Below are 23524 nucleotides of genomic sequence, written 5' to 3'. Positions count from 1 at the left end.
TGTATTAGATGCTCCAACAGCAAAAGGGATCATTTACACCACTCTCAAAGATTTTTGAGACTGCATAAGCAATGCAACGTGGTTTTGGCTGAAGAGCAATCAGGGTCACTTTGAGATCCCTTCCCTGGTATACCTGATTTTCTGGTTACCAAACAGACATTTTCCTGGGAATAATTATCATATTTCAGGAAAATAACATCCAGCATTAAAGTGTATCCCAAGTGTGGGACACGCTGCCCCTACAGTGCAGCGTTGTCGGGCCCAGGAACAGCACAATTAGGGACTACGTGAAAAGAAATTACAGAGCAGGCACTCTCTGGACAAAGCGTCCCTTTTTTTTCCTTGGCAAATAAAATCTGCTTATGAATATCAATGAGGACAGAGATAAGGACTTTCAGAAGGCCCTAACTGGGCTTGGTCAAGAACTCCGTAGTTTTTTTGTTTGGTGGATTAGTTTTTACTGGAGTTGAGGCTCTACTGCCTTGGGAAAACTCTTTCTGCAATTTCTTGTAGTTTTAACCTGAGCCTTGAATGTCTGAAGATGAGCTGGTCAAGTCCTCTGAATTTTTCATTTCTAAACAGTAATTGGTGTCAGGAAAGGACATAACCAGCAGCGAGAACCACAGGAAATGTAGCATATGACTAAACCAGCATTTCTTCCAATTTAATACCAACACTGCAGACTGTCAAAACCAAAGAACTACAAATGCTAGCAAATACTAGAGACAGCAAAATATCATGCACTTATACAGTTAACTCAGTGAGCTAACAGAGATGAATAAACACTTATACATATAATCTCATTGCTGCACGGTAAAAATCCACCCGTGCTTCTGATGGTTTCTGCATGTTTCTGACAGGTTTAACAGAGAGATTTTGGGATAGACATAGATTCTACTTGTGCTTCATAAACTTTCGGAAACAAAGGAATAGCTCAAAAGGATTAGTGAAATCTCCCATTCAGATGACCAGAAGCTGGATATAAACACGAAGTCCTCAATGACAAAGAAATGCTCTAGGTGAGGATATAAAGATCAGACCTTCATGATGTTCTTGAAGATGTAACTGTAGGTGTCTGTCTTCGTGTCTCGCTTCGGTTTGCAGATCACAATATAATTTTTGAAGAGGAAGACATGTCTTTTGTGTCCTTTCCATGCCATTCTAGCTCCCGGAGCTCCTTCCCACACAATGAAGTGGCCCTGACAGGAAAAAGAAGGAAGAGCATATAGTGATAACTCTGGAATAATTACCACGATGATGTCTCACCATCATTTTTCAGTGAACAGATAACAAATGTTTACTGTTACATCATCATCTTAGGCATCTCTGTTTTATTACAGCACAGCAGGTTGTTTCTAATGCTAAAGGTATTGCATCAGACTGACAGCACCAACAGGGTTGCACACAGTGGTTGTCATTACTTTGATCTGGTATTCTTTGTTGCCAGAAAAATACAGAGCTCATGTCAAGTAGGCATAATCCACTAGTACTAATGACAATGGAAAATTATGTCCTGTGTGTTATGTGGACGCTTTATATGCTCACTTGGTCTCCTCACCAGAACAGGACATTCATTTCATATATCTTCCGACACATACAGCTCAGTTAGTGACATGGGTTCCCCCTGGCATCATTAGGGAGAAGCAACGGCTCTTGAGGTGATTCACTGGAGTCTTTTTTGTCAGATGTCTAAATGTGGGTAGATGAATCCCCACCAGAGTGTCTCACTATCACTGTAATTTAGCCTTACAACTCCAGTCAGCAATACACTGTCATTCCCGTGCAAGACGTAGGATACAAACAGGCAGAGTAAATTATTTGCCCTTCACGACACAGTAAGCCTACAAACAGGAATTTGAGTAAGGGTGTTGAAAGTCCTAGACTAGTGTCCCAATAGCTGGGTCACCTTTCCTCTGTGCTCCTAAAACACACATTTGATTCATGAAAGAGGCCTGGAGAAGCACACAGGTCTTTTGAAGATACATGAACAGCCATGGAAGAACATCCGTAAATTGATCTAATGTTTTGTCGCAGAGCATATGTGACGTATACCATGCTACTTTGTACTAACATCCCAGCAAACCAGGCTCTTTGAAAGAACTGTATCAAATGAAAGCATGCAGATTGAAAAGGCCCAGTGAGCTTCTAACACTTGAGGAATCAACAGGAAAACACACGGATGCCAGTAATTTCAGAAGCTGGCCTGTGTAGCTTGCCAATAATAAGAGAGGAGGAGGACAAAATAAATTAAATAAATAAATTAAAGTGCTTTAAAATCATGTGGGGGCCCAGAACAAATCTGTTCCTGTTTGATGAGCAGTTTGGAAAGGCAAATAACTACATTGTGTGTGAATTGCTCCATAAGCATCTATGCTCTGGTGCTTCAAACCTTAATCAAGCCAGGGAGACCCATCTCTCTGAACAGTAAGAAAGGCAATAAGCAAATACTCTCTTTCAGATATGATTTCTAAAGGAGCTTCTTGTAGGACCTAAGGCTACTTAGAAACTAGTGAAGACATGCATAGCACTAACACTGACTGAGAAATTCCAGTTACCTGTCGGATGGGTTCACCAAGGCTTTCCAAGGTCCCCGGATAATTCTCAATGAGTGAGACATGGAGGTTGTTTTCTGCTCTTTGGGTGAGTGCAGACACAATGGCGTAAGCCTGCTCCAGCAAAGTGCAGTTTTGGCTATTTCTTGCTTTGTTTCGGATTAATTCCTGTAGATCAATGAAGAAAATGTTACTGGGCAGTCAGAAAAAAAATATTACATTTTCTTGATAGCTGAAGAGTTTCTCAATATCCGTTCCAGCTCTTTCATCTGGGCAACTTTTATCCCTTTCTTCCACCATGTGCTGCTTAGCTACTAAAGTCTCCTCTTTCCTACCCATTCTGCAGCCTCACTGACTACCCAGTCTGGCTTTTCCTTACACCAATTCATATTAAACGAAGCCAAAGTTGAAGCAAATACCAGAAATGCTTCAGTGATTGAAAACCAATAAAACCCAAAGCAATCCTAAATGTATCCACTGCATTTCTCTTCTGTTTACCCTGACGATGCCATAAGGCAAGCAATTCATGTGGCAGTGCTAAACTGAGAGTTGCTATTAGATTAAAAACAAGAGAGGATGGAAATGGCAGTTATCCTTTTCTTCCACATTTGTTTCTGATCCTCTCTTTCAGTAATGAAGGTGTGCTGACTCTCTCTTCCAAGAGACCCTTTAAAATGTTGGTGTTTGTGTGGAGGCAGGTGTTCAAAATTCGAAAGTTACTTTGAACCTTCTTCAAACTATTCGAACTGCTCACTTCTGTAATGGCAGAATACAGAAATATTTTGGCAGTCATCTTTCTGACTATCCTAGTGCTATACCCCATGAAAAACACCATTAAAAATCCCACAACTTTGAAACTTTAATTTGTGGTCTGGACTACAACCTGAGATAGTAGGACAGATGAAAACTTGAAAGATGGAACATTTCAGGGTGGTAGAATGAGGCAAAGCTTTTCAGAAAACAAAAATTTCATCTTACTATAATGTCAGTATAAAACACAAGGAGAGAAACTGGTAAGTTCCTTTCTTACACATTAGGAATTGCTTATTTTTATAACATACCTGTTGCTGAGTGTGAAGCGAATTCATACTTGTCATGGATATATACCTACATGTATTCATATATATATATGCATATAAGTATATATTTAAAGATCGTTCAGATGAAGCTTGCTGAACTTAATGGGGTAGGAAACTGAGAACCTCTACCTGGATTTACATTTAAAAAACTATTTAGAGAGCACCATCACTGGTGATGATTACTGTTTTTCTTACTTAAGCAGCTTTCAATTGTAGTTGCATCAGCAGAAAGCCAAGAAATATGAAATAAAAATAAAGTATTTTTCTACACAAGCTGCACGAAGCAGAACATAAACCTATCAGATACAAACGTGTAAGAAAAGCTTTTCACCTTGATTATCGTCTGGTACTGCTGGATCCTGTTTATGGGTTTTTCCAGGTAGTGCTGCAGTGGTGGGAAAAGGGGCTGTGAAGGACCTTCATTAGTTAAAATTTCATCTGTGTATCTCTGAAAAAATACATAGAAGAACAAGGAAAGGTTGTTATAAAGAACAATTGAAAAGATTACTCCCTGGAAAATGCTCACATGATGCTGGTTCATAGACCTAACTCAGCCAAAACTGGATAGCTCTACCAGACCTTACTACCCCAGATTTTGGACATCTGTAACCCTCCTGCACCCTTTATCAGCTAGTTATCATTTCAGACTACAAGGTGTCTGAAATGCTGAATTTGTCTGCTTTTCCAGTGCAGGACTGACGCTGGGGAAATGCGATCCAAGGCTTGCCGAACCAGACAGTGTGACAGGGAAGACCAGTGCTGCTGGGGAGTGGGAGGGCAGGAGCAAGTGAACTCAGTGCCAGCAACCGGTGCCAGACCTCGGTTGGGAGTGCTCCATGTGTTTGCAATGCCAGCAACCGGAGCGAATGAGGGTCTCGGCACCGGCACCTGGAATAGGGAAGCCCAGGTCACAGGGTCCGTGTGCTGGGACATCAGGCACTGAGCTGGATGTTTAGCCTTTCCAACTGACCTGGTGCACGTGGGTGCAACTGTGTGCAGTTCACCAGCAAACTTCAAGCTGGACTAGATGCAAATAGGAGACCCAGGATCCAGGCATGGCTATTAGGGAGGGCTGAGAGCTTGTGCTGATAATTTGAGGGATCTTTGAATGTGGGGTGAGTGTGAACACATGCATTTGTTTTCTAGAGACCATCAAGCTGGACTAGCTGCTGAATAGGAGGTTCATGGAGAGGGTAAAAGCCCTCAGGATCTGGGCAGGGGTATCAGATGGACAGAGGAGCCATGCTGCTACTCAAGGGATCCACGAATACGCATGTGCTCATGGTTCTGGAGTGTTGTGTGTGTGTTTTCACTAGTGAACTTCAATCCTGAGCAGCTGGAGAGGAGAAACAGGATTTCCCTATCTATATTAACATTTTATGTGAATTCTCTTGGTCTTATAATGTGGTGGCCCTTAAAACATCCCTTAATTACAATTACATAGTCACAGCCACATTCATATCTGTATAATCTGTATAATATTCATAAATGCATAAACATACGTAAATATGTTCCCGTATTGTTTGTACCGACCAGGAAGAGCTAGACGGTGAATACAAAATTATTATATTTAGCAATGATTTCCCACAAAAATAATAATCCTTTTCAGGATCACCTTTGTGGTTAATAACTACATTTCTTGATGCAGTGGTTTATAGGATGCGTGTTCAGATGGCACTTTGGCTACTGTTTTTTACCTTGTAGAAATCCTGGACAGCTTTGCTGACCACAATCGACTCAGCTTGTACCCGCCCCACCAGGTACTGGATGTACTTATTAAACTCTGCCTCATGCTTGATAAAGCACATGGCCACGTCATCATCAGTGTCACATTTCTGCAAGCCTCGGAGGAAGACACTGTGGAGACAAACAAAAAAGGACATCTGAGAAGAAGGTGATGGAATGAGGCTAGAGCACAGCCCCAGCAGCCAGACCTTTAAATCAGGCGATTTCAGGTTAACACACGTTAAAGGAAATGACTGGAGGAAGTGAGGGATGTTGCCATGTTAGCATTAAACTCCTCAATGCCTCTTCATCCAGCATGATGCTGTCCCTCTTAGCTTGAATGTATGAAATGCCCTGCAAGGAAGGGCATTTCATCTATCATCCCAAAAGGACCATCAATTCCCTTGCACCTCAGCATTGCCAATGCTCCACATCCTTCACAGTGATAATAGTTACTGTGGCTCTGACACCAGGTACGTGAGCCACTCTCTGGTCTCAAATGAAGGCACATGGGAATGCCCACCTGGAATGGAAGCAAGCAATGTCATCAATATTTCTGAAGATGGTGGATTTCTGACTGGCGACAGCTCCTGGAACATTGGGACAGGTCTCAGTGTACTTAAGGTGATGAGTCTGGAGGAACTGTAGATCTTGAATGTAATCCTCTTCTGAGATCAACAGCTCTTGAATAAGAACACTGAAGGGAAGACAAATAGGCAAAAAGAAATCACAGAAAAATCATCACAATTATCCTTGACGTGCTGAGAGACCTTTAGGCTCTAAAGTGGAGATATATGATCAGAGGAACAGACTCCCTGGGGTGTGTTGACTAGACCCCATCTGACCATAAGAGGAACTTAGACACCCTGCTCATGGAGTGACACCTACCTCTACCTTACAGACATGTACCATTAGGGCAGATAAAACAGAGTGTGAACAACAAAAGGTTCTATGTAAAGTAGACAGTAGCAGCTTCAATGCTACTTCATGCAATCAAGCAAGCAAGTATCTCCATGAGAGCACACTCAGTAGTGTGCTGCACTGCAAGGGAGTAACACGAGGTTGAGTTCTTTCACTCCCTCTTTAGCCATCATCCTCAGATATAGGGCACCCCAAAGTACAGAGGGGCTGTAGTTTAGGATTTTGTGAAATCAGAAAGCTTCCAGAATTACTAAATGTAAATCCTTTCTCTCAAGTCATCCAATATGATTTACTTTGCCTGGAATTTTCCTAGGCTGAAATCAATGGCAAAACCCAAAGATCACAAATTACAAGTCTAAGAGAATCAAGGGTTTGCTTGATTCTGTGAAAGGGGAGGTGGCAGGACTCAGCAGAACAAAAACAGTGATTGACAGGAGGGACCTAGATGCCAACATTCATGTTAGTTCAAAAGGCAGCAAAACTCAAAGGTGCAAATACCAAATGACACGAGCTCACCTTAGCTTCCTTTTATATTCATCTTCAGAAACAAACTCTCCAGGGAACTCAGGAGCTTCTGTTGGTCCCCACTCTGGTGACAACTAAAATACAAGAAAAAAGAAACATTATTCTTTTAAATTGATGGTTCTTTTATCAATGCACACTGAGGAATATCCCTCGTGTGTTCACAGTCCCTTTCAAGAATTCCTAAACCAGTGTGACATTTCTTTTTTACTGGAGGATGATTAGGTCTTTCAAACCCAGGCACACCTGCATGTATACAGAAATATTGTCTAAGCAAAACACGAAGAAGTCCAGCCGTGTTACGGACCCCTTCAACAACTTCCTCATCCATCACTCCTTGCAAAAGGGATGGCTCTAAACTACAAGAGGAGCAAGTAATTTTACATGAACAATAAACACAGCATGATCAGTCACCTTTAGTTTCTTGTCCAGATAAGCTGGAGATACCCAACCCTGTCGAGAGGGGCTAGATTTTGTGGGTTTAGTCCTGACCAGCCATTTCAGAGGATGAGCTGAATCAAGGACTTCCACATATTGGCCTTCCTTCAAAGTGATGGTCTCCCTGTCAGGTGCAGCGGGCACGTAGTCAGCCGTGACCATGTAGACGTCAAAGATCTGCAAGCATGAAATGAGAGTTATTTTGTGCTCTGAAAACAGAGTACAGTAACACCAGCAGAACATGAGTGCTTATCTGTGTTTAATGTTTTATTCTCCAGCCCTTGTATGGCAAAGAGAATCACTGCTTGCTTTTTGCAAGTGGAAGACTAAGTCTCTAGGAGGCTCAGGCCATTTTTTCAAAACTATCTGAGGTGGTTTGGATTTACACCATGTAACAGTGGGTTTTTCTCCCAAGGCAAAACAAACAGTGGTCCTGAAAATATCAAAATATCCGAAGTTTAATTTTTTTTTTTTTTTTTAATTAGGAGGTGAAAATGAACTTCCTAGAAGTGAAAATTTGGGGTGAAATGAACACCCAAAAAATTTCTAATTTTCAAAAAATTCTTATTTTTCTCATGAAGAACTTCTCAACAAAACTCTTGTGGCCAACCAAGGCCACAGAAAATCAAGCTCTGCCTTTCTGAAGCTCAGCCATGAAAGGAAAAAGTGCCAAATAATGGAAATGTTTTGACCATGTTGACTTGAACAACTTGTTCAAGATCAGACAGTGAGCATCAGAATTTGATTCTCTGTGATCTAGATCACAGGCCCAATATTTAACCACTAAATATACCTACTGAAGTGAAGAACATCCCTAAAGGGGATGGAGATCCTCAAACCATAGGAGACTGGTCATTCTAAGAGAAGTTTTCTCCTTGTGTCAAACTTGTCCATAAAGATATCATACCTCTCCTCTGGAATCCCCATCTTCAGATTCGGAGGAGGACTCCTGAGCAATGGATGAAGGTCTGGATCGTCCATGGCGAGGCGATGCAGAGGGAGTTCTTGATTCATCATCACTTTCTGCACCTGGCACTCGAAGTGTAGCTAAAAAGCAGAGCAACAGCAAAGTGGGAAATAAAGATCTTCAATTTGAACACGAACCAAATCTGTAATAATTTTCAATTTCATAAAAACAAATATTCCCTAGGAAAAGCATTTGTAGTATTTAGTGTGATCTCCTATTGATATTTAGGATTAAATAAATAATTGGGACGTTTCAATACATGAGGTTGCATGCCTATTGCATGTATTGCCACTGCACTGCAAGAATATTTGTAGGGGAGGTAATGCCTCTATTTTTGCTTCAAGACAAAATTTTACTACAAGACAATCAGTATATGATACACAAACGAGGATTTTTCATTTAATTCAACAAATCGTTGGATTGCTGCACAGCTGTGCACACAGTTTTCCACCTCAACTTGATTTTAAAATCCCATTGTGAGCTAAAACTTGAAGATGTGGGAAGTCTTCAAAACAGGATTACTTTCAGACTCAGAAGTGATAAATATCTGAGGAACTCGAAATACTCAAGATGTTCAAAACACACTTCCATTTTTACAACTTGCCCTCCTCTTTAAAGCTTACAGGTGCTCCTGCTTATTTAAATAACCACTGTATGCATAAAATGGACACTAGCCATCTTAATTTACTGTAATAGCTTTTTTCCTAGTTCAAAAGCACAGACATGCAGTTTGGACGGAGTCTTACTAAAAATTCTTAGTCCTAAGCTTTTACAAATGTTCATATGCTTATGCAGGATGACTGTCTCAAAACCTGCTTCATAAATCTCACTGATATTTAAAGTCCAAGTGATACTTAAAAAAAAGATTGCGTATGTTTCTACACTAATTAAATTGTGTTTGCCAGGTTCCTTACCCTGACTTATTTTTGCAGATACCATTTCTGAGATACGCGAGGTGAGTTTCTGGAAGAACTCTTCTGAGCCAACATCAGCTAATGAAATAGGGCTTTTGGGTACACCTTCTCTACCAGCTTCAAGGTCTCCTGGAAAAGAGATAATTTTCTATTAAGCAGGCAATGTCATTGGAAAGTCATCTTTTTTGAGTAAGAAAAGCTTCTGTGGAAGCAAGGTGTAATTTTCTTCTCTTTCCCTGCTTTTAAAACTGTGCTTGCTCACATTTCATCCAAATAATTCACCCTTGAACAGAGACCAGTCCTGAAAAGTTCCAACGTTTCAGACAGTTTCAAGAAAACAGGACAAAAGTAGGTGGTAATCATGAAATACATAGACATCTCAGCTGTAGATGTGGAAGGCAGAAGTAGGAGAGAGAAAACAGCTTCTCTTACCTTCTCTTGTTTCAGAGGGGTGAATAGCTCTGAAAAAGAAAGAGTAAAGCAGAGTTGAAAGTTAAAATAAAATGTGTAGTAAGGAGACCTGAATGAGAAACACCCCCTCCTCCTCACATCTTGTACGTGAAGGCTGGGAATATTTAAGTTAGGACTCTGGTTTGGACTGCAGGTGCTGGTAGCTGATACTCACCAGGGCCAATATGAGAAATGAGAATTGGGGCACCTGGCTCATAGGGGCCCAGAAACACTTGGTTTGTCTTAGTCTTTGAGCCAAATCCTATCTGAGAATTCTCCTTATTCCTGACTTTTATTTCAAACTGTTGTTTGAGAAGACCTGGCTGCTCAGGGAGTGGGTTGCAGAACGGAGTAGCTTCCATCTGTCAGGTGCTACTGGGGCTTTATTCCCAGCTGACACTGAAATAAAACCATTTCAGTTGGAGACATTATGTCAAGTGGGATCTGTAGTCTTGGTCAGTTTTCAGTGAGCTAATGCTCAGCAATTTCCAGTACTTTTATCAGGAAACCAAGAACTGGAGAATATGCAGATGCTGTGGTCCTGCCAAGAGATCTGCTCTCATCACTTCAGGATGCCTGTGTGTTGGCGAAGCAAGCTGACTACTGGTTCTGAGGTCCAAAGAGATCCTTGCTACACTGACAGCTTTTACCAGCACCAAATTCATTCATGCCAGCAGGAAAGGGGCAGGAGACTATATTGCCAACACTGAGTGAAAATGGCTTCACAGATGTGAAGAACTACCAGCATTTGCTTGCACCTGATGGCGAGTGCTCAGGGGGTTTCCCAAGACTACCGCACTGTCAAAACACTAATATCCTGAAGTCAACATCTCTGCTATTCCTGTGCTTTTTGGAGAAAGGATATAAATTTTTATTGCACAAGCTGATCTGCCCTAATTCTCTGTTAGTACATAGTACACTTGATACATGATAAAGCATACGTCACTAAGTATGCCTAACAGAGCCTGGGCATATCCTTGGGAGAGACTGCAGTGGAATAGCTGAATTCACAGTGCAGCTTTCTTCACTTTCTTCACACTTCAGAGTAAGACTGGTCAAGCCTTTTAGGCTGGACATATTCCAGAAGCTAACGTGTGTTCAGGTGGCTACTGCTTTGCAGACTGTGTCCAAGTGTCCAAGCCAAGAATGGCAAATTGAGGAAGTTATTCTTCAGGTGCATTTGTAAACAAGAAGTTTGTGAGCAGATCCTTTTCATCTACTACTTTTTTCTGTGAAGCATCAATGTATTTCAATATTGGCAAGTAGCAGTCAGACCTTGACCCTGTGAAATTTTGGCATTCTGCTTTGGAGATGAAGAAGTAGCAATATGACCTACCCAATTTATATACATATATTTTTTTTTTTTTTTTTGGTCTTCATTCCTATCCTCCCTAATAATCAAGCATAAATGGCTGACATTGATACTAGAATATTCATAGTCCTTTCCATCCTAGGACCTCAAATTCTTTTAACTCTGGTGCTGAGACATGAATATAAGATGTCCAAAGTGAACACTGCCTAAAAGTGACTCATGGGAACTTCTGCAGGGTGGTACCTGCACTACTCCACTTCAGCACGGGGGGCCAACCACTTACCCCAATGTGGTCATGATGGCTTCTGACACCATCACACGCTCCTGGGTCAGAACTTCAGCTTCTTTCACTGCAAGATTAGGGTTTATCATTAGAGGACAAAAGGCAGAGAATATTCTTTTTGTGTCTTTAATGTAGGCACATTTTCTAGACATGGATTATTGGGAACACTGGAATACTGACTCTGCCCTGTTAGCAGCTCTTGACCTGGGATACATACTCCCACTCATGTGATGCAAATAGTTTGCTCCTCTCCCTGTTCACATAGATCTATGGTTGCCCCATTTCTCTACGCCGCTCAAGCTCTGCTCCTGTGGCTCTTGGTACAGTAAAAATGTGGGATGCAAAGAAGGATAACAGAAGAATGGAGTCCTTCACAGTGCTGCCCCTACTCCCAACCTATATTTGCTTGTCCCACCTCTTACTGAAGGACTTGTGCCAGGAGAGACCCTGGAACGCTCTGCAAAAGGGGAATCAAGTAACTCTGGCTGCCTTAAGGCAATTCTACAGTGCAAAATACCTTAGCAGAGTGAAGCACTCAAAATAATTTTTCAAATAGTGACTTTTTCTAGTTACTTTACATTGCCTTTCTTATTTTCTTACTTCTTTGTGCTTAATTTGGTTGTTTCTTAGAATTATCTGCTGTTTATACAGAAAAGATGCTGCTGTTAATCCAAGATAGGGTCAGAAACCTAAAACATTACAGAAGTAAAGACTGTAATCATTTGCAAGGCAAGCAAAGTCATGGCTAATCTTAGGGAAATGCATTTTTTTTCCCGTTGTGATTTGATTAATTTCCTTATCAGTCACACTTGGTTTTCTCTTAGGCACTGTATAAAAGGTAACACAGAGAATGTGTTTGTATTTTAACAAAGATTTACCATCTGCAACTTCCAGGGTGGCGGTGCAGATGGACTGGCCAGCCTTGTTGGTAGCAATGCACGTATAAGCTCCACTGTACTTCTTTTTAACATCCAACAGGATTAGACTGTGATGCATATTTGAACTGGCAAGTTTATACCCAGGAGTGTCTGGTTTGATCCACAGGATGTCTTCCCGAGACTCTTCTTTCAGCCAAGTAATGGTTGGTGGTGGATGTCCTATAGGCAAACCAATGGAACAAGCTTTAACTTTCCTAATGGCATCCCTTCCTTACAATTACGAGCCACGCTGTGAATAAACGCTATTTTGATCTGTTTTCTGATACTTTTGTAACAATAACTGGCATAATACATAATAAAGGAACATAAACCTTTCTACAGCACATTCATAAGGACATTAAATCTTATTTGTAAACCCAAAACTGTTAATCCACCCATCTTCATAAGAACAATAAGTGTTTTTGTCCCTGTTTTTACATACAGGAAAATGGAGGTGAAGATGAGTAAGATGCTTTTCTGTAAAGCACATAAAGTTTCTTAGGGAGTTGGGAGTAGAGTCCCAGACTTCAGTTACAGGAGATGAGGTTACAACGACTTGGGCCAGAGTCTAGAATGTGTCATGAAGTTATGCAATTTAAGTGTTATGCAGAAAGGCGAGGTATCTATCCACTTACCTTCAACTTTTACAGATAATGTGATGCTTGCACCTTTTTTCACCTTTTTATTAGTAAATCTTTCTAGGAACCTTGGTGGTATCAGCTGCTCACGGGAATCTGAAAATGACATTATTGATGAAACACAGTGACACCTTCTGTGTGAGTTTAGACTACTGAAAAATTCCTAGGCATTCTGTTATCACCTGCTATGGCTTCTCACCTGTTTCTGATGGCTCTTCTTTCTCGTCAGGATCTGTAGCACAAGGAGAACAAACAAAATGACAAATACAAATATGTTTCTGTCTATGAGTTGAAGAAAAAAAAAAGTGACTCCAGGGGATTACTCCTTGCAGGAGATATTACACAGACATGTTAGTCTAATTTATAAGAGGCCCTCAGTTTTAATAAAATGAACCATTAAAGTTAATGAGGTCAGGCAGGAATAAAATATATGTGTATGAGACAACAGTCAGACCCTAGAGAAGTGAAGTATCTCGTCTTCAGGACACACAGTAAATTTATAGGTGAACCAAGATTAAAACATGTCATTTTTTATCTACAGATTTCCCCACCTCACTTGGCTTACCTTGGTAGGTTTTCTCAAGAAAAGTAACTATATAAAATTGAAAAAGCCACTGGAATAGAGAAAAGCAGGCACCAAAAATAGTCCAATACCTACCTTTGACTACCAGCCTGGCCGATGAATATGCAGAACCAGCAGAGTTGATGACAAATATTGAGTACTGGCCAGCATCTGCCTTAGTGACATCACGAATTTCCAGTGAGTGGAATTCCTGTTTATCAGTCTTCAGGATGCGATCTGAGGCCTTTAACGGCTGTCCGTTTTTGAACCAATAGAGACGAGGCTGCGGGTACCCTGCGAGGAGTGGATACAGACATGGAGAACAGAATGCATTAGAAACACTGATTTGGGAGCATCTCCAATCAGGCAGATCCTTCTGAGCAGCCAAGGAATCCTCAGCTCTGCCCAGGGCTGCTGTTTCATGGATTTACCCAATTAGGAATGGCTGCAAATTCATGAAATTCTATTTATTTGTCAAAGTTCTTTCCTGTCTCTTCAGTTTCTGACACTCCCCATACTGGCTGCATGTGCAAATGCCTTCCAGGTTGGAAAGGTAACACTTCAGTCTGATTTGCAACGTACACAAAGAGAAAAGTTGAAGCCAAAAGAGTTCTCATTATTTTTATAAGCAGCAATCGGAGAAAACAGGAGAATCCCTACTTCTCCCTACCACAGACAATCAACACCTGGAGGACATTTTTGCAGGTTTTAGGTTGTAGCAGTAACCCCTTCATTGAGTAAGGCAAGTCTAGGACTGTTTCATTAAAGAGAATAAAGGACACTCTGACTATCTTTTTTTATTCCTTATTGCTCCTCCATAACTAATGTGCTCAGAGAATTACAGGACTCAGTTTTCAGAATTGTATGCCTGTCATTATACCTGGAGACATGGACACAGAATGAGACACTTAATCTGCCCGAGTCTGCTACAAAAGGCAACATTCATCAGCATGAATACGTTCTTCTAGCTGGTTTGCGCAAACGTGGCGCAAGATGCACGGACTGGGGTCACAGCTGCAGAAGAGCACATCGGAAAACCTTGTTCAGCACTTCAACCTGACAGCAAACCTGGAACAACTGACAGTGCTGTGGGCTTTCCTCACCTTTCACCTTCAGGTGGAATTTAGCCAGCGATGCTCCAGGTGCCACATGAATATCATGAAGCTCATCGAAGATCTGGGGCAATTGCTCCTCCTCAGTGGTAGATTCCTCCTGTTCTCGGCTAAGAAGCAATTAGATTTAGAAAGAAGAAAGTCAGCAAGCCAGAAGAGTTAGGAATCAGAATCACCTATTTTAGGCTAATTCAGTCTGTGGGTTTTGTCATCACGACAACGGATTCAGCACCGTATGACATTAAAAGTAATGGAGTGATACCATGAAGAAATATCCAGGCTAGCCTGAAGGCAGCCAGAGCAAGTTTGCACATGATAAATGTCCAGCTGTTGCATTTACTGCGACTCAGCTGGTCTGGCTGTTCCTTTATGACATTAAACTGGCCCTGCAAGATACAGCAGAAACAAGCTTCACATAAATATACATACTGATCTTATCAAGTCAGAAGTTAGAAAGAGCTACAGTTCAATATTTTACCTTGAGATATATTCTTTGGCACTGTAGTAAGAAGATGTCTCTGTTGCATCTGCTGCTGTCTCATAGTCGGTGCTGGTCACTGTTAAATGGAAAAGGAAGTGTTTTCTGTAATCTGAGTTTTGAAACTTTTTTTCTTACTATAGTTTCCCTACTAATTTGAGTAACTGGCAGGTTGACTTCACACTGCTACTGCAGCAGGATCCCACATGTCCTAGGATTATGGAGAACACCTCTGTTTATCTGAAAAGCTTTGCTCTGAACCTTGCCTTGGATTCAGCAAAACCCAACTGAACCCAAGAGGTTTGCAAGTGAAACATTTTGTGGGCAATGCATACATTTTTTTTTAATGTAAATAGGTTTTTTCTTGAAAAAAGATTTACAACTCTCAGCAGGACCCCTTCCCTTGTTTTTTCTACAGGGACTTTTAGACTTACAGTCCACTCGAAGCTCAGCTTTGGTTGAAGCAACTCCCATGTTATTTTCAGCGAGGCAACGGTAAACACCCATGTCAGTGGGGACCACAGCTGTGATGATCAGCTGATGGCACCCTTCCTGGTCCTCGTTGATCATGTAATGATCATTTTCTTCGATAGCTTTCCCATCCTTGAACCAGCGAACCGTGGGGAGCGGTTTGCCAACGACAATGCAGTCAAAGCTGACTGGATATCCATCTTGTACCTCTTGGTTTTGGAGCTCAGTCATGAACATGGGAGCTAAAGTCAGGGTAGTTAGAAGAAAGGAAAAACTTGGTTGTGTTAGAAGATGTATTTCAAGAGCACTGCTGCCCAGTGCCTGAAGACTTCTGGTTTCTAGGTTATTTAATTGCAGAGTGATATCTTTTCTCTTTAAAAACAGTCAAGAAGAAACTGCCTGACAAACACTATGAAGGTATTTCATAACATCATAAGCATTGCAATACCACAGCCTCTGTTCCTCTCCTTGCTGAAATGTCTTGTCTCCCTCAAGACCGTTCTGAAAACTGTTTCATTTATTTAAGTATAATAATCATAGCATTTATGGCCATATTATTGTAGTAGGGGACATTTCACAGAATCACTAAGGTTGGAAAAGACCTGTAAGATCATCAAGTCCAACCATCAACCCAACACCACCATGCCCATTAAACCATGTCCCACAATGCCTCATCCACACGTTCCTTGAACACCTCCAGTGATGGTGACTCCACCACTTCCTTGGGCAGCTTATTCCAGTGTTTCTATTGTGAAAAGCAGCTTTGTAGATAAGTCAATACTTTGCAATCCCCTCCTTCATCATTAACCTCCCTCCTCTCCCTCAAAATGAAAAAGAATAAAAAATTCACCAGTTTTTCCAAAAGTGCAAAGTTTCCAGAAAAATATCTGCACCAAATGAAAAACAAAGGCTTTTTGGAAGTTATTCATGAGTGAAAAGATAACATTCTGACCTGCTCCAGCTGTCTTTTCCAAAGAATAAACAGATTTGCTTCACCTACCTGTATCAGAAGTCAGCAAAGGTGGTGGAGGTCTCACTACTGGTGGTGCAAACTTCCCATGGGTGGGTGGTGTTGCTTTCCCAATACGCAATTCAATTTTTTTAGGGCCTTGTTCCAAAATGTCAATCTCCACGGGAATTCCCAGAGCACCGAACATCTCTCTGAATCGAGTGGCGGCAGTTTTTGCCTCAGACAAGATTTCAAACTTGATGTAGATGTACTGGTCATCCTCACGATACGTCTGATGGTCGACCACCTCTATGTCCCCTTCATCTGCACTGACAAAGAGCTCTTCCTCCACATCAGAAATCTCTGTTGAGATCTTGGCCCTGAAGAGTCTATGAAGTCTCCTTCCTGCTTTACGGAAAGCATCATCCAGCTCACTGCCAGACGAGCTCTCTGTCTCACTGTCAGTGCTTTGTTTAACCTGCTTCTCCTTATGAAGAACCTGAGGTTCCTGAGTGCCAATAACCACCTTAGCACTGTGTGAAACCTTGCCAAATTTATTGGATGCCTCACAGGTGTATTTACCTGCATCTTTCCTGTCCAGGCCAGTGATAATCAAAGAGCAGGTCCCATCACTGTAATTGTCTATGTGATAGTAGCGACCATCTGAAAGCTCTTCCCCATCTTTCAGCCAACGGACTTTCATGTCAGTTTTGCTGTGGGCCACACACTCAAGGTGGAGAGTGCTTCCAGGCTCACCAGAGAAATCTTTGAAGGTCTCAGTAAACACTGGGCACTCTTGTTGCTTGATCTCTTTCCTGACTTTGTAGCCTTTGAAAGCAGCCTGGATCTTCACAGCGGCCTTGTTCATGGAAGGATCATCTAAATCTGGTATTTCTGGTTCAGCTGGCTTAGCAGCTGGGGCAGCCACAACAGTCTCCACACTGGATTTCTCCCACTGTTTCCATAATTTGCCTGTGGAGATGGACTGAACCTTGCTAGTAACACTGACACTTGTCTTCCCAGCTTTCTTGAGGTAGTTCACCAGTGAAGGAGTCCCAGCTCTAGACTCATCGTCTGAGCTTGTGAAAGAGAAATCTGCTTCTCCTGTCCTAGCCAGCTCATCACACGTGGAGTACTCCTCTGAGTAATAGTGAGACATCTCTGCTTCCTCCTTCCTCAACTTCTGAAGCTTCTCGTCCTCTTCAGGCACCTCGCTGATGGAATCCAAGGTGGGCTCCCGGCTCATCCGGCGTTTCTTGGCCAAGGCTTCCCACAGGAGGTGAAGGTCTCCCTCCTGAGCAGCCTCAGGGGGCAAGCTGGGCTGGACATGGCCATCCACCAGCTCCTCTGGTTGGCTTGCAGGGGGTGCTTCCCTGGCGATCTCTTTTAGCATTGTCACTGTGGGAACTGAGGAGAATTTAATTGATAAGATGTTAAAAGTCTGTGAGTAAGCTCTGAGAAAGCACCTGGAAACATTATTCTAAATCCTGGGCAGAAGAGTATCAGTGGCATTTAAGTAAGCATTCTGTTGAGAATAAAATGTGAAATTAATGTAACTGGACATGGTCCTGGACAACTTGTTCTAGGTGACCCTGCTTTGAGCTGGGGGGTGGACTACATTATTTCTGGAAGTCCTTTTCAACCTCAACTATCCTGTGATTCTATGCATGTGCATAAACATGGTCATAAAAAATATTTTTTTTCCTTGCACATTTGAACCAAATAAATAAATTTCTGCCGTTTTTGAACGTGCAGTCTGTGAATATCTGGTTAAGACTGTCAGTGGAGCCTGGAAAGCTATTCCAGGCTCATCCTATTTTACAGCTAGACAGGGCTTCACTGACTGGCTTGAACAGATCTCCACTGGTGGTAATGGGAGCTGAGATTCCCACCTCATATGGAGGTATCTGCCTGTGGATACTTCGCTTTAGATGCGTCTAAGTCTGAAGGTTGTGACTTGTCCTCTGGGACACACTGACTTGCCTCTGCATAGTGCCCAGTGCCATTTGAGATGCTCCAGGCTGTCTGGGACATCCACATGTGGCTCTGAGACCTATGAGTGCTCTGGGTCCCTCTGGAGAAGGAGATGGAGGCCAGGGGTGATATCCTGAAGTGCTTCAATGGCCCTAGATGCCTGTGTGTGGGCCACTGAATCCCACCATAGGTGCACAATTCAGCTTCCTAAGCACTATGACCCAAAGCCATTTGGGATGTCTAGGACAGGGGGCTGGCAGATACCATGCAGAACATACAAAAGAGCCCTCACTTTCTGAAGTGGCAGCTGAAGGCCAGGCAGAATACCCTAAATTGTCTGAAAAGGCACCAGAAACCCATGTAGAGACAACTGTATCACACACCTTAAATATCTGACTCAGGAAAATCTTATCTGAGCAGCTCAAAGCTGTTAGGGATTCAGAAACATACTGGACAATACTGAACGGGAAGATAACAATTCTTTGTGGATTGTTATCACAGCTTGTAAAACAAAATGAATTCCAATCCAAGCTGTGGAGATGTCCCTGGATGTCCATAAACAGAATCAATTTAAGATCACAGGAATGCACTGTCTGTACCTTCAAGACACAAGCTGGCAACAGATTTGACTTCTGGAGAAACCATGCAGGTATATGTGTCCTGATCTTCAGGTTTAAATGCATGAATAATGAGTATCTGCTTTTTTCCATCAGAGAGGATCTCGTATCTCCCTCCAGCTTGTATTTGTTCTTTTCCTTTGAACCATGTCACCTTCCCTTCAGGTTCACTTGATAATTTGCACTCCAAGCGAGCCACCTCCCCTTCTGAGACTGATCCTCCCACCAAAGGTTGGGTAACTGTAACAGGAGGCTCTGTAATTACAAAAAAGAGAATTAACACGAAGAACATATCATAATCTGGCTTTAAGGCACTCGAAATCACTCTATAAATATCCAAGCATCCCATCCTTCATTTATAGATTCTTTAGCTGTTGTAGACAACCAAAGGAAAAAAAATGACTGGCAGCATCCAGAGTTTGCACTTCCAAAGGTAATATCAAAATAACTTAACAAGCTCTCCCAGTGGTTAAACCAGCTCCATTTAAATATATACATGCAAAAGTGGTTGCATTTTTCACATTCCTGTGTTTATTTGCTGAGCTCCATTTACCCATCACCAGTATTCAAGCAGTCCTACAGATTCTAGAAGATCAGAATGCTTAGAAGTGAAGCAGTTTTGAAGTGAGACAAGAAAGAAACAATAAAAAGAATAAAAATGAAGAGAGATGATTAAAAGCGGCATTCATCCCAGTCTTGAAAGTAAAAAAAAAAAAAAATATATATATTTATGCTAGTTTCGCAAGAGTAAAAATTGTCAAAAAGCATAAAGAATTTAAAAATAAAAATTCTCCGTATCTTCTTTACTTCGGAAGGAGGCCTGCCAATGGCGTGCTGTTTGTACGACAGCGATACTCAAAATGAAGTCAAGACAAATGCATAAAACATGGAGATGTTGACTGGGATGTAAAGTACCCAGCTGAGGTCCCAAAAGCAGCACGCTCCTGAGCGTGATCTGCTCCTCTGCACATTTCACCGGGGTGAGGGGACCACTCCCCAAAATGCCTTTGGTTTGTTGTAGACAGTCAGCGCATGCAGAGTTATCAGGGTCCAGCACTGGCAGGTGTTATGTTGCAAAAACTTCATTGCCTTCAGCAAAAGAGGATTTTTTATTATTATTCTCACTTGGAGGAATTTGGTGGGCACTCAGCTATCACAGAAAGAGTTGCAAGAAAAGAAAGATCGAGGGAGTGGCTCTCTATCCCACTGTAACTTCCAAAGTTTCATCAACAGGCAGCGAAGGAGCTGTGTCCTCCAGCATTTCTTTGTGGGGGTTGTTGAAAAAGATACACAAATAATATAACAAAAGACAAAGATGGGTGAAGAAGACAACACTGCCCACCCACTGTGTTGGTACCAGTGTTTGGTTACCCCGAATGCATTCCAACATGCCACTTTTGACTCATTCCATCCTAACTCCACCAGAAAAGAAACTCATGGTGACCGGACAACACATGGATGCAGTGCAGGTTGCAAGACAGCTTGATGCGGTTTGGAGAAAATAAGTGTTGAGTACTAACAACACAGCAGGTTTTGTTCGCGGCAGCCAAGAACAATTTTTCCAAGCTTTTTCTCCTCTATTGCATCGGCAGCAAAGCACTGAAAGATGTTGCAGTGTGAACTCTTCCAGAAGACGCCTGGAATGGGTGAAGCAGGCACGCCATGCGAAACACAAGGTCTACAGCAGCTTGCAGTCCTCCATGGGGGCATCTCTCCATTCTCACCTAGCCGCACCATCTGAGGGAAGTGGACCGGCTCGCTGGCCCCAACTTTGTTTATAGCCGAGACACGGAATCTGTAGGGTTCACCCGGGGTGAGATCGTCCACTGTAAGCTCCGTGTTTTGAATAATGCCCTTGCTGCATGACTGCCAGCCAATACCTGGGATTTTCCTCTCCACATTGTAGCCTAGGATGTCACAACCGCCGTCACTCAACGGCTTGTACCAAGACAGAGTTACAGAGTGGCTGTTCTTACTTAAGACTTCTGGTTCTTCAGGTGGATCGGGGTGGGCTGAAGGCACAACAGAGGTCCCGTGATGTACGACATGAGCAATAATGCTTTACGCTAAAACAACCAAGAGCCTTCTACAAGCAACAAGAAGGAAGCGCAACAGATTTGGCATTTATCTTATTGTAAAGTTGAGTGGGTATATGGCCATGACCATGAGACATACCTGTGTACCAATGAGTTTTCCTTTGTCTGCCCTGATCTACACCACTAAGGACAAACATTCATTTTCCAACTCTCATCTCACATACTTATTGTCACATATTGTTGTGACTTTTTTCTGCTGCTTTGTCCCACACAGCTCAAAATAAAGACGACCCTATGCTATCCGTATTATCAAGGAACTTAGCTGAAAACTTCAAGTCCATTTCGGCCTTGACCATATTTATTTCAGGTCTGGCCTTAATGGAAATCAAGTTATTGGTGGACTACAGAGTAACTCTATTAATTTAATAGCAAGTCACTCAATTTCTGTGTAATTGCTGTATATGTCACAGCATCAGGCAATAATAAATAAATATATGATGGGCATGGTCTGGTGTCCTACCAGATTGGCTACTGACGATCATACTCAGTTCATTGGAAAATGTTCCTCACTTAATTTACACTTTGGCTTAGAAGACAGAAATATTTCTTTTAGTCTTCAAGTTCAAGGCATTTACCAAGTAGATGACCTGCCACAATGTACCAAACCAACAAATTAAAGGCAAATAAGGTCAACAGCCAGTTCTTTAATTCTGGACACAACAAACACAACATAAAAGCTTCTTTTCTCTGTTTTCAGCCAAATTTCATACAGAAAACCTGTCAACAGGGGGAGTTCATGAGGATAGTATTTTGCAATTCCTAAAACATAGGTGCCAAAAATAAGATAACACTGTTTTAAATCCATCAACAACCAATTTTTTTTCGTGGAAACGACTGGAATATATCAGAGATCTCTCAAGTCTCAGAAATCATTAGAGAGAGAGATTACCCGTAATAATTTAAAGAATGGATGGTCAATCAGTGCCTCTTGAACAACTCAACTACAGTGTACAGCTAAAACACATCATCTCATAACCATCACTGGGGTTGTGCTGGTATGACTATTGCTGGGTGACCCGCCTATCCCACTGTGGGAAGGACCCAGACCTTGGGTGCTGGAATGAACATTGAAGAATCATTGGTCTAACCTGCCCCACAAGGGAATTAGAGAACTATCATCTTTTCTACTTGTGAAGTACTCCAAGAGCTATTAACTCTTGTATCTCTGAAGTACAAAGTGTGTGTTTCATGGATCTCACCCCCATGAAGATTTTAATATGCAACTCATTAATCTGGAAAACTGGTTGCCCTGCACTTGAGTAGATTAGCAGATTTCAAAGGGTTCTCTGCTACCCTGGATAATTTTTCCATGTGCACTCTAGTTCAGCTCCCTCCCACGTCCACGTTTGCTGAGGGTGATGTTGAACTCTGAGTAAATTGATTTCTGTAGACTCTATGTTACACATTACAAAAGACTGCAGCTAAAGAAAGCTGGTGAACATCTCTACCATCACTAGCCTGACATAATTTTTTTCTCATGAGGTGGACTATTTCTGGTCAAAGAACAAGTTGCCCAGTAGCATCTTCTCAGACTAAGAACACTAGCTTGGGACATGCAAGGCAAAGAAAAAAGAATCAGTACAAAGATTGGAAAATTCAATGTTGTTGCTCAATACCAAAGTCTGAGATTTCAGGTGCCAATGGGCTAGAATGACAGACACTTACCTATCACAGATAACTTGGCTGATGCAATTGCTTCCCTTGAAGCAAAGGTCACCTCTCCAGAATGATGCGGTTGGGCTTTTTTCAGAATAAGTTTGTATTTGTTTCCATCTGCTTGTACCTCCCAGTCCTCATCTGACTGGATTTCTATGTCATTACTGTACCACGCAACTTCAGTAATTGGCACAGCTTCACTTAGAACGCAGCTAAATGTAGCTTTCTCCCCCGGAGAGACTTCCACATCCGTGAGAGGCTGCAAGATCTGTAGGCGCCATGCTGTAGATAAAAGTAGGTCATCAAGCCCTCAGTTACAGAAACAAATACAAGCAAGAGATTTTGTGAATATTTACACTGGTCTGGACAGGCAGGCCTTGGAGACCAAGGAGGTCATTAAAAGGGAGGTTAGGTATATCACTAGAACAGAAGGTATCATGGGGGACTGAAATTTTCCAAAACTTTCAGGAGCAAAACCCAACCTAGCAATGTCTTTCCTTCCCAAGTAGCTGAAAACCACAATGGATATACCATGCTATGACTGAGGATGGCTGTTCTTGTGCTCTGAAAGGGGTTCTAATCCGCGCAGGGGTCTCCAGTAATAGCATAAAATACGAGGATGAAAAGATAATATTGTGGCTGATATAACTCTCATCTCTAGAGCCCTGAAGTACCTATAAACAGAACCCAACTCATCAGAGTAATGACAACTGTAAGACAGTCAGTTGCTGCTAACTCATTGCCAACGGATGCTGCTTATATCCGTGTCATGGCATACAGAACCAGAAAAAAAAAGAAATTGTAAAACATCATCCATTTATTGTGCGGGAAGAAGATTTAGGTGAGAAGCAAGCAACAAATGCAACTTTTCCTCTCTGCTACTCATAGTAT

General features: G+C 41.9%; 1 protein-coding gene across 1 annotated transcript in view; it reads right to left on the bottom strand.

Annotated features, from left to right (window-relative positions):
- Positions 1–23524, bottom strand: part of OBSCN (obscurin, cytoskeletal calmodulin and titin-interacting RhoGEF) — a 194316-nt gene that overhangs the window by 50843 nt on the left and 119949 nt on the right. Inside the window, 22 exon segments of the mRNA XM_059818275.1 lie at positions 1041–1199; positions 2556–2720; positions 3963–4079; positions 5329–5488; positions 5880–6053; positions 6794–6876; positions 7214–7414; positions 8145–8284; positions 9119–9247; positions 9551–9579; positions 11164–11230; positions 12042–12260; positions 12716–12814; positions 12918–12950; positions 13377–13574; positions 14384–14502; positions 14871–14949; positions 15305–15583; positions 16342–17697; positions 18864–19136; positions 20606–20893; positions 22643–22915. Coding sequence (XP_059674258.1) covers positions 1041–1199; positions 2556–2720; positions 3963–4079; positions 5329–5488; positions 5880–6053; positions 6794–6876; positions 7214–7414; positions 8145–8284; positions 9119–9247; positions 9551–9579; positions 11164–11230; positions 12042–12260; positions 12716–12814; positions 12918–12950; positions 13377–13574; positions 14384–14502; positions 14871–14949; positions 15305–15583; positions 16342–17697; positions 18864–19136; positions 20606–20893; positions 22643–22915 — 4640 coding nt within the window.

The sequence above is a fragment of the Gavia stellata genome, chromosome 6, assembly GCF_030936135.1.
Source record: "Gavia stellata isolate bGavSte3 chromosome 6, bGavSte3.hap2, whole genome shotgun sequence".
Lineage (NCBI taxonomy): Eukaryota > Metazoa > Chordata > Aves > Gaviiformes > Gaviidae > Gavia > Gavia stellata.
The sequence above is the reverse complement of the archived record's forward strand: the minus strand, read 5'-3'. Positions and strand labels throughout refer to the sequence as shown.